This window comes from Salmo trutta, chromosome 12, assembly GCF_901001165.1.
Source record: "Salmo trutta chromosome 12, fSalTru1.1, whole genome shotgun sequence".
Taxonomy (NCBI): domain Eukaryota; kingdom Metazoa; phylum Chordata; class Actinopteri; order Salmoniformes; family Salmonidae; genus Salmo; species Salmo trutta.
Genome location: NC_042968.1, coordinates 8,561,747 through 8,573,360, shown reverse-complemented (window position 1 = coordinate 8,573,360; position 11,614 = coordinate 8,561,747). Strand labels below are relative to the sequence as shown.

The 11,614-nt window shown below is 40.2% G+C and overlaps 1 protein-coding gene across 2 annotated transcripts in view; it reads left to right on the top strand.

The window, feature by feature from the left end:
* The first annotated feature begins 206 nt into the window (after positions 1–206).
* LOC115202863 (leucine zipper protein 2-like) overlaps positions 207–11,614 on the top strand; it is a 173,398-nt gene continuing 161,990 nt past the window's right edge. For both annotated transcript variants that reach the window (XM_029766955.1, XM_029766953.1), the window contains exon 1: positions 207–433. In XM_029766955.1, coding sequence (XP_029622815.1) covers positions 372–433 — 62 coding nt within the window. In that variant the 5' untranslated portion in view covers positions 207–371. The remainder of the gene's footprint in view (positions 434–11,614) is intronic.

Genomic DNA, 11,614 nt, shown 5'->3' with positions numbered 1-11,614 from the left:
CAGGCTCCCTAGTGGGTGGGCCTATGTCCACCCAGGCCCACCCATGCCTACGTCCCTGCTATCCTCAGTGGGAGCTGCTCTCATCTTTCCAGTCTGTTTCTTCCCCTCTTCACCACCCCCATTAATTTCCTCATTAATAAGTCTGTCTGTGTCACTGTGTTATTTAAAGCCAGAGATCCTCCCTTGCTCTGTTAGAGCCACTGGGTTGCATCTGTCTAGCTCTCTTTCTGCCCGTGCGTGCGTGAGTGCGCGCAGAGCAAGCGATCGAGCCAGTGAGTGAGAAAGCGAGAGAGAGATAGAGAGAGAGAAAGGGGAAAGGAAAGCAATCGAGAGGGAGAGAGCGAATCGGAGTGCGAGCGCAAGACAAAGCTATGAAATTAATCCGAGCTATTTGCCTCCTGCTTCTTTGTCCAGCTTTGAGCCTCAACACTAGGTAAGTCGCAAATAAGAAGGGTATATTCTTCTTCCTTCACCTTCAGTGATTCTGAAAGGAAGGGTGAGGGTGAACGCACAATGGCTAATCATAGAAGATACTAACGTTAATCTTTAGCTCCGGTCAGTCCTACGAGACAGGTTGAGGCAGCCTGTGTTCTGGCGGGAGATGCCTGTGTGCGGAGCATGATGTTCTGAGGTAGTAGACCGAAGGCAAAATAAAGGTTTATCTGTTGAACTATTCTCTTTGTTAAACTGAAAGACATATGTCTTTGGTGGTGAAATTCACTGGCTAAAAATGCCTTGGAATTGTGTAGGCATCGCTTACTGGGATTGCGGTAGGTCTTGTCTCCTGCTTGCTGGAAGGGAGCAAGTTAAGTCTGAGCCGGCTGAAGAAGGAACTGGGCTGCCCAGAATGTTGCAGTGTCTTGAGAGAGAGAGTGTGTGTGTGTGTGTGCAGAATAATGCATTGGGGGGAATAGTAGGATGAGGGGAGGAAGAGGAGAGGCGAGAGAAATTGAGAGATGAGGCGACGTGCAGTGCGGAGGGAGGTTTTAATGATTAATTAAACCATTGATAAAATCATTCCTCTTTCAAACTAGTGCCTGAGCACTACTCCCATTACTGGGGTCTTTGTGAAACAAAAGCTAAGGTTGTTAGAGTCTTAAATATGGCTTAAAGACAGCTACACATTATGAAACTTGCTCTCCTCTCATTGCAGTTGTGTCTAGTTTGAAATGATGGAATTTCAGCTTGGGTTGGTAGACCTCTACAAGTGATGAATTTAGTGGCAGAATATGCATGCACAGAGACATACACATACACATAGACAATCAATGCATTTGCACATTTTGCAGAGCCCTGAGAGATTTGAATAAGCTAATTTTGATGATGCTGGAGATTTTAAAAAGTCAGATTCCGTGTGATGTTGAAAGCAGACTTTATATTGGATAATGAATATGCTGATGAATGTTAGAAGTTTGGGTTGTGTTTTACAAAGTTGAATGAGATGCACTACATGACCAAAAGTACGTGGACACCTGCTCGTCGAACATGTCATTCCAAAATCATGGGCATTAATACGGAGTTGGCCCCTCCACTCTTCTGGGAAGGCTTTCCACTAGATGTTGGAACATTTGCTGCGGGGACTTGTTTCCATTCAGCCACAAGAGCATTAGTGAGGTCAGGCACTGATGTTGGACGATTAGGCCTGGCTCGCAGTCTGCTTTCCAATTCATCCCAAAGGTGTTCGATGGGGTTGAGGTCAGGGTTCTGTGCAGGCCAGTCAAGTTCTTCCTCACTGATCTCGACAAACCATTTCTGTATGGACCTTGCTTTGTACATCGGGGTATTGTCATGCTGAAACAGGAAAGGGCCTTCCCCAAACTGTTGCCGCAAAGTTGGAAGCACAGAATCGTCTAGAATGCCATTGTATATTGTAGCGTGAAGATTTCCCTCCACTGGAACTCAGGGGCCTAGCCCGAACCATGAAAAACAGCCCCAGACCATTATTCCTCCTCCACCAAACTTTACAGTTGACACAATGCATTGGGACATTTAGCATTCTCCTTGTTGGAAAGGTGGCATCCTATGACATTGTCACGTTGAAAGTCACTGAGCTCTTCGGTAAGGCCATTCTACGACCAACGTTTGTCTATGGAGATTGCATGGCCGAAATAGCTGAATCCACTCATTTGAAGGGGTGTCAACATACTTTTGTTTATATAGTGTAAATGACCCCAATGAGACAAGTCATGATTGAGTGAGTGACTGACTGGCTGCTTGGTTGATTGATTTTACTAATGACTTATATGTAACAAGTGGCATTAATGTGTCAGAGGCTCAACTGATGTGTTAAGCTCTCTTGCTCCCCAGTTACCTAGACCAGAGCCAATTTATAAAGATATATCTATATACTGTATATGGCTAGGGACGGACTGGGACCAGAAATCGGCCAGCCCATTTTCTTCCTCGAGGCCCTGACATCATGCGCTTTTCTTCTCTTGAGAGGCCCCCATAATTGGCCAAATAATGACCATTCTGTGCAAAAAAAACCCAATTTGGGCAGGCACACTGCTAAAGATGAAGCCCATCTGGGATTTGCCAGAACTACCTAATGGCCAGTCCATTTCTGTATATGGCTCTGACCTAGACTAATTCAATGGTCCCTGAGCAGGTATCACTACTAGACAACTCTGTCCGTTTCTAGACTTGACAGTTCATGCAGCTAGTGTTCTGATCATAGAGTTCTGATCAGGGAATTCTGAATGCGTCATGCATCTATCTACACCTACATTTTAAATGTGTCTACCGTGTCCACAGTGTGTCCGGATTCCCTTTTCCCATGCTATATTCAATGTCCTGTATGTATTCTAGAAACGGTGGAATAGGCTAAATATGATAATAACACAACAACTGATGGCAGTAGCTAACTACTGTAGCCAACTAGCCAGCTAACGTCTGTAGCTAGCCAGCAAGCTAGCAAACAACGCTAAAGGGATTGCAAATGGGTAAGCATAATAGTTTTTCTAAATATTAGCTAGCTGGCTAGCATTTGAGACCAGTAAGCATGTTCCTCACACTCTAGGAAGGTATTTCCTCCAACGTTATAATAAAAGGTGCCTTTCAGTCCCAAAACTCAAGTTTTCTGGAGACTTGTGGGAGGAGTGCTGATGACGTCGCCCACTGTATTAGCTTTTGGTAGCCTGATTCCGTCCAGACAGGAGAAATCCGCAAACAATGCATCCCAGACCACCTCCTGAAGTGGTCAGCCAGATCTGAACACAATCAGACCACACAGCGACTTTTGTGTGTCTAGACCCGTCTTTTCAATGCGATCTTTGCATTCTGACAGCAGAAGTCGCATCTAAGTGTCAAGTGTAGACACAACCTCTGAATAAACTGATCTCAATACGCTGAGTAATATTACCAGAGGAATTATCCTCTGGTTGCAAATTTACATGAAAGGTGTCATGTTGACTTCTTGGTATATACAATTAATTGAAATGCAATGACGTTGGCATGAAGTATTATATTGTAAACTAAACAAACTCGCAAATTGTAAAAATGTTTTTCATAAAGGTCATTATTAGTAAACCTCCCCACAAGCAAACAATACTAATGGTTTTCTTATGCTCAAATACATCCAGACCAGTTGCTTATGCAGCTTTACTGACATCTATTTTGTTCTTTTACCAAGCAGTACATTACTGCTGCTTGAGAGGATGTTGTTCATACATTGTTTCACAACTATAAGAGTTGTTGGCTGATATCAAAACTGGCACATAATTGACCAGGGAGAAAGTAACTGTATAGAATTGATTAGGGGAAATTCAACCTTCTTTTGCCACACTTCCTCCTTGCATCTGATTAGGTTTAGAGTACTGTGGCTGTTTCTGAGTGTGTGTGTGTGTGTGTGTGTGTGTGTGTGTGTGTGTGTGTGTGTGTGTGTGTGTGTGTGTGTGTGTGTGTGTGTGTGTGTGTTTGCGTGTTTCTGAGTGTGTGTATGTGTGTGTGTGTGTGTGTGTGTGTGTGTGTGTTTGCGTTTGCGTGTTTCTGAGTGTGTGTGTGCACGCATGAGCTCCTGTGGCTGCTCACAACTCACAACAATGCAGTCCAGCCTATTCACCATTCATGTCTTTGCAACGTCTCTTTTATGGGATTCTCACAAATGTTCTTTATTATTGACACTAACTTTGATGTTTCCTACCTACGCAACCATGTCTGGTAAATGCCGGTGTCCATTGGGAACTCCATAACATTAAATATGTAGGTACTGGCCCGCAATTAAAGACCGTCAAAATCCTTGGATGATACTGTACATCACTCAGACAGGGCCTGCATTGCTTAGTCTCTTCACATCTGGTTGTAAATACTAAGCACATTGCATTTTAAATTCTTTCTTTGATGTTGGATGGGGTGGGTCATTAAAGAGGAACGCGGTTTATGACTCTGGAGATTAACAATGGGAGCCTGGCAATAGTTATAATAGCCTGATAATACATGCTAATATCCAGTAGGTCATCTTGCTGAAAGGTGATGGGGAATTGAATAGGTCCTTTTGTAAGGAGAGCATAATGACCTAGCGGCTATACATGACAGTCGGTGGCTACTCAACTGATGGGATTCAGAAGCTTCCCATTGAAATTATGGACTACATTTCTAATTTGCCAAGATACAGTATTTCCTGTGGATAAGAAATGTATCTTTCTGTATCTCTGGAAAATTGTAATATTTCTGAGAATAACCCCAATTTGCAAGTCATTAACCCACAAAGTCCTTGGTGGTCATCTAACCATTACAGATTCCTCCATATTTGTGGAATGGTTCATACTTGTTGAGATCATATAATTGAGATACATCTTATTTAACTAGAAATTGAGAGCATTATATTCTGTTTAGTCTTGCTTGTCATTGGTTTACAACTTATTTCATGACTAATTGTTTTCCCACTGTATGTGTTCCATATGTCATGTTTATGGCTAACAGCAAGCAGTTGTCGTGACTTTACTTTCATTAATCTGAGGACTGTTATTTATTTAATCAGCTAACTATGTTTAATTGTTATCCGATTATATTAATCATGTAACAATTATCTCATTAGGATTTGGGGCACCACGGAAGAGGTTGTTTAAAGAGTTACCATCTCCCGAATTAAACTCTATAAGGTATATATCTATTTCATCGATAAACAGTCATAATATTAATCATTACCTCTTATCATATCATCATTCTGAACAGTCTAATCTCATGCATCTTCAAAAACCCCAGCCTTGCTCATGATTCAGTACTACACAAATTGGTTTAATTATTTATTTACTAGCTAACAAAATAATAACAGGATAACATACACACTTAATACATGAGACAAAGGTCCCTAGTGGACCTTTACAATATGGCATTTTACCCAACGACATAGAGAGAGAAAGAGAGAGAAAAAGACACTTATCGTTGATACATTTCGAAATTATTCTCACATTAGTCATATAGTTTGCACACGAAAAGCTGCCTGCTTGGAATAAGAAATCATTCATGTATTTACGTGTGGGTGTCTTTGTCCATTGTGTAGTCCTCAACAGAACTACAGAGTTCACTCTGTTCCATTCGCTCCTGAAGCTGCTTATTTGAAGATCAATGGTTCCAGTGGGGTGATGCGAGTAGTGCACTACGGTGATTTGACAAGGGTAGTAGGATGGTTTGAAGAGTTCAAGCTATTTTACTCAGGACAGCTAATCAGCTGTACCAGTGATTGTCTGAAAGAGGAGTTTGTCGGCTCTTCCTCCTCGTGTTGATTATTCAGGGTTCAGGATTCAGACCACTACGGACATGCGCTGCAACTCGCCGTCTCTCTGGTCTAAAGGAAGGTGAGTTTATTTTTTCACCTCATGTTGAGGTTCAAAATTCCAATCATTTCAAACATGTAGCTACCGCCTTATGTTTCCTGGTCTCTGAGATTGAGCGTTTAAACAATTTTAGACGTGGCCTGCAACTCCCTGTCTTTCCTGGTCTAATGTTCATTTTGTTGGCAATGCTTTTTATGCACTCTCATCAAAAGGGGAGTGTTCCGTCAGTCTGACACGCTCTCTGACCTCATTCGGGGCGTGGCTACTTACTATGAACAGTTTATAGGAGATAGATTCTCTTATCCCTCCTAAAATCACATTCATATCTTAACAAAAATACGTTCATAATTGTTAATAGTATATGCACAACATATTGGATGGAAACTTGACAGATAAAGGGGATATACTTTCCAAGTTACAGTATTTTGTCCATACAATGTTTGATGACATCACAAAATGAAAACCCATAGGACATTAGTTTTCTATTGCTCCCCACTGACCATTCCCCACATTCTTATGTTAGAAATATTGATCCAGTATCCACCTTTGACCGTGTTAGAGATTAAGAGGAAAAACTCTGTGAAACAAAGATATTGATCAAACAAAGATCAAGATATATTCGAACTTATCTGGAATTGTGCAATAGATAATCAATTGTATTACATAGTAAGTAATTTAATAAAACAATACAGTTTTACGACTCAAAAGAAACAAACCCTTCTTGCAACATGGGAAAGAATCAACCCCAAGAATGTTATTCTGTTACTATAAACGCTTTAAATGTTTTCCCCCCTGAAGTCTTGGGTAATAGTTCTAAGCAATGTTTGACAGAGAAGTAAAGCAGTGATTGACTAGACCAGAGGGTCAAGTGCAGGGCATCCTGGGAACTAGACTGAACTATTGACGGGCAAGATGGTAATGGTAATAATTTATATGCACTGATGGACTGTGCATCCTTGGCTGGGGATAATGACCAAAGAGACCATCTTGTCTCATCCACTGCTATTGTTTAGCACCTGAGGTATTTAATGGTAAATGTGAGTGTGGTGGTGCTCTTTGTCTGTCATCTTTGTCTAGCTTGCTCTTTGTCTATCATCAGGAAGCGGCTTTGGCTCCTCTGCCAAGTAGTTAAGTCGGCTATTTGTGATTACGGAGTGAAGGGTCCATCATTATTTTAATTAAATGCTCTGCTTGATTTATAACACAAGCATTTCGGAGCCTGGTTTGCTGGATTGACATCTTGCTCAAACACTCATGTATTTTGCACAGTAGGAATTTGGGATAACGGTGGACGATTTCAAATGGTTGGTCACGATGACAAATTCATTATTAAAAGCCATTGGGGGGGGGGGGGGGGGCGGAGGGGGGTTCTAAGTTGACATAAGTAATTGTTTTAAGAAGGATCATTTAGCTATTTGATTTTGAATTTTAGGACCTCTTTAGGTATAACAAATTATATTTAAAAATGATTTGATAAAATATTGAATTTGGTCTTTACTACTACAGCCCATAGAAACGCACTGGATAACACATTAATACGTGTAAAAAAAGACAGTAAAAAATGTATCATAAGGAGTAAGGTTTTGACGTGTCTGTCCTATATCTAGCTCACATATTTAAACCACTTTTTTTGGGGCACAAAACTACCTCCATACTTCCATTCATTTGTATGGGTTACATTTAGACAAGTCCCGTGACACTTGTGGGGATCGTAGAGCAAAACGGAGAACACACCATCGTGAGAGTCTCCCCTTTCTATAGGTCATTCGGATGCTTCAGACCTTTTCGTGTGAAGACTGCCACTTTCCACCGCAGATGTGGAAGGGCGACATAGGCGAATGCTTTGGATTGAGACACAACCCATGCAGAAATCGCTAGCTTAAATTGACAAGGAAACACAACTGTTAAATAACAACTTGCGCATGGGAACTGTTCGGTGTTGGTATTCACCTGTCCTAATGGATAAGTTGTCGAATGGAGAGATATTTTTTTTTATCCCTTTACTGCATGGTGTTGCCATATGGCGACATATCATTTCTCTTCACCCTCTTGTTTCCCTGATTGAAAAAATACAGCACCATCACTTTTTACAGAAGTAGGGGTGAGGAGGGGTTTAGACTAGCCAATGATGCGCTTTGGTAAAGTCATGAGAAGAACTCACTCTGTGGGGCTTCCTTTCCCGGACACAAAACATTTGCGATGGGAGGGGCCTGGTTGTCAGCAAATTACAATGAAATCATAATTTTCTTTATTCTTTGGGCAACATTCACATGACTAATATGATTGAAACTTATTTTTGTAAAGATAACATATGGCCAAACAATATTTGTTATATATGCGTGGATAAAACAACTAGGTTTAATATTCATAACATTATAATAAGGATAGTATTATAAAAGTAAATGTCCAGAGTAAATGTAATTTAATTTTTTTTTTTACAACAAAACATAATTTCAGATAGTGTGAAGGAATAAAAACAATACAATTGTAACTCAAACACCACATTTTTTTAGTAGTTGCATATTGTTAATGTTGTCGCACAAATCCCACAAAACTTAAAACATTTTTTTTTGAAAATGTATTTTACATTTGTCTATTTGGGGCCATTTTAAGTGAGAATGGTTCTATCATAATGCATGCAGTAGAGGGTTAATTAGATTGAAAATTGCCTCCATGATTAGATTTTTAATGTGAGGCGCATCATCACCATTGTAAGCAAATCCCAAGAGCTTTTAACCAGGGCCACAGCTTGAGACGTTCGGCCTGATTTTTTGCCTTGTCGTCAAATGATTTCATAAATGCAGAGGCAGGGTAGGTCTCGAGCCCTGAGATGAGAAAAATTACATTTGTGTAAGACGATAATGTCCTTATAGTGTGAGGCAGGATGTGAATAATAATTTAAATTCGAAGGACACTGTGTAATCAGTGCGCCATGACAACCACATTGGCCACATGACAGTAATGAAGTGGGCTACAATAAACAGAACCTTGGGTAAATCTCGACCAATGAGAAAATAATTAGAGGACACCATGATACACTATGTTCGTATTTAAGGCCATACGTGATGTAGTACTCCATGTTTGTTTGCACCCATTCTTCTTGCAAGACATTTGATATGACCCCATCATTGTTACTCAAATAAAGTTACAGTGAATCACTCGTTTTCTCTTCATCTAGTTCCGGGAAACGATAACTTTTTCCTTCAAATGTTATCTGCGTCTGCTTTTGCTTCTATGATACACTTAATGATGTTTTCTTGTGCGCTCGATGTTGAAATATGGATGTGAACTATGCAGAAGTGCCAAGCAGACTTTATTACTGAAGGTATAAACAAAGATCAATACACATTTTAGAGCAGGATTGTCCTCTCCATGCTGCTGCTGAGTGTAATAGCATAATAATAGAATTTTAAGGGTCAACTAAATAAGAGAAGATTTTCTATTGGGAGAGATGGAAGAAAAGGAGGCAAAAAGGGAGGAAATAATATGCTGGGAGCTTTTCCTCGCAGTCAGTGAGTGAATGGTGCATTCAAAATGTAATGTTGAAGAGCCCTGCTCAAGGAGAATATTGCTTATGTCAAGCTTTGCTTCAAATTAAATGCTGTCAAAACAAAGCTATGAAAAAGAGGGGAACGATTCATTTTAAACACGTTGGCTGGTGCTCTACTGTCATCTATTGCCAGGGAAAGAAAGTTGTGACATACAGTACCAGTCAAAAGTTTTTCTTTATTTTTACTATTTTCTACATTGTAGAATAATAGTGAAGACATCAAAACTATGAAATAACACATGTGGAATTATGTAGTAACCAAAAAGTGTTTAACAAATCAAAATATATTTAATATTTGAGATTCTTCAAAGTAGCCACCCTTTGCTATGATGACAGCCTTGTACACTCTTGCCATTATCATTTCAATTAACTGGTGTGCCTTGTTAAAATTTAATTTGTGTAATTTCTTTCCTTCTTAATGCGTTTGAGCCAATCAGTTGTGTTGTGACAAGGTAGCGGTGGTATACAGAAGATAGCCCTATTTGGTAAAAGACCAAGTGGGACTCTGGCAAATAGTATTTTTTAGCATCGCTAAGTATTTTTGACAACTTTTCTAGCTAATGGCAACATTGCCATCTGTCTTAAATCAATTTGACGACATCATAATGATGCCAAAGTTGTTTCCTACTAATTATTTGCCTACTTTAGCAGTGTCATCGTATTTTCAGGCCACTAAAGTGTAATTTAGATGAAACAGTCATTAGCCCCCGTTAGGAATGACTAGACACGACTCGACAAGCCACTATTGCTCTTTAGAATGTTCATAACAATGACGTGGCTATGGCAAAAGTTTGAAAGGTCAAGTGTGGCCAGGTTTGTGCAGTTTGCCATGGATGCTATTGTTTTTTTGTCATTTAACAGACATTCTTATCCAGAGCGACTTACAATAGTGAGTGCATACATTTTTGTACTGGTCCCCCATGGGAATCAAACCCACAATCTTGGCATTGCAAGCACGATGCTCTACCAACTGAGCCACACGGGACCTTTTTCTGTTTTAAAGCCAATTTCTGGCAATTCTACACATTTTGCCATGGGGCTAAGTTTTTGTTGTTGTAGTTTTAAAGCTAATTTCCTGCAATTCTACATATTCTTCCATGGCTTTGCCATGTTTTTATGCTATCTGAGTGACTCAAACATTATAACAAAATCAATGCCATGACTGTATAGTTTTTAATTTGGTTATTGTTAGTTCTCAAAGATTATCTTATAAAAAACATATACAGCTCCATTATCATTTCTACATACATTTATATTAGTTGTTTAAATTTACACTGAAAACATTTTAGCAACTCTACGTTACTCGGCTATCGCCTCGTACCTACGACCGCAGCACAGCCAGGCTAAAGCAGTCGTATTCCAGGCCCTCTCGTGTACAATTGCTTCAATATACCCTTAAAATGTGTAGTTATAGTAAAGACAGTCTGTTTCATAGTTTTAGCAGTCAAGATAATATATTTATCAGTATAACCACATCATGGCTGTCATATTTGACGAGCAGGCGACTTTGAGATAACGACTCCCACCCCTTTGTGCTCGCACGGTGTGAGAATTCAGACAACCTTGACTCCTTCAAGACACCGCTACACGTCTTTGTCTGTTAGATAGAGGTCGACCGAATGAATCGTCATGGCCAATTAATTAGAGACGATTTCAAGTTTTCATAACAATCGGTAATCTGCCTTTTTGGATGCCGATTATGGCCGATTGCATTGCAATCCATGAGGAAACTGCGTGGCAGGCTGATCACCTGTTACGCGAGTGCAGCGTTAAAAGGACCTTGTGGCTGCAATGAGCCAATGTAAGTTGCTAGCTAGAATTAAACTTATCTTATAAAAAACAATAAATCTTCACATAATCACTAGTTAACTACACATGGTTGATGATATTACTAGTTTAACTAGCTTGCCCTGCGTTGCATATAATTAATGCGGTGCTGTCACGAAGTCTACCGAAGGTGGCTCCTCTCCCCGTTCGGGCTGCGCTCGGCGGTCGTCGTCGCCGGCCTCCTAGCTGCCACCGATCCTCTTTTCCTTTTCGTTTGGTTTTGTCTGGTTTTGTGTTACACCTGTTTTGAGTTTAGTAATTAGTGGGGTATTTAGTCTTGCTGTCTGGGTTTAGGTTTTTGTGCGGGATTGTTCGTTTGTTGCTTGTCGTGGGGTTTATGTGGGGTGTTTTTGTATTCTACATTTATTTTATGTAGAGGACATTTGTTTCATTACTGGACTGCGCTCAAACTATTTTGAGTTGGACATTTTATGTTTTGTTGTCTGGTCCATTTTTTCCTTGT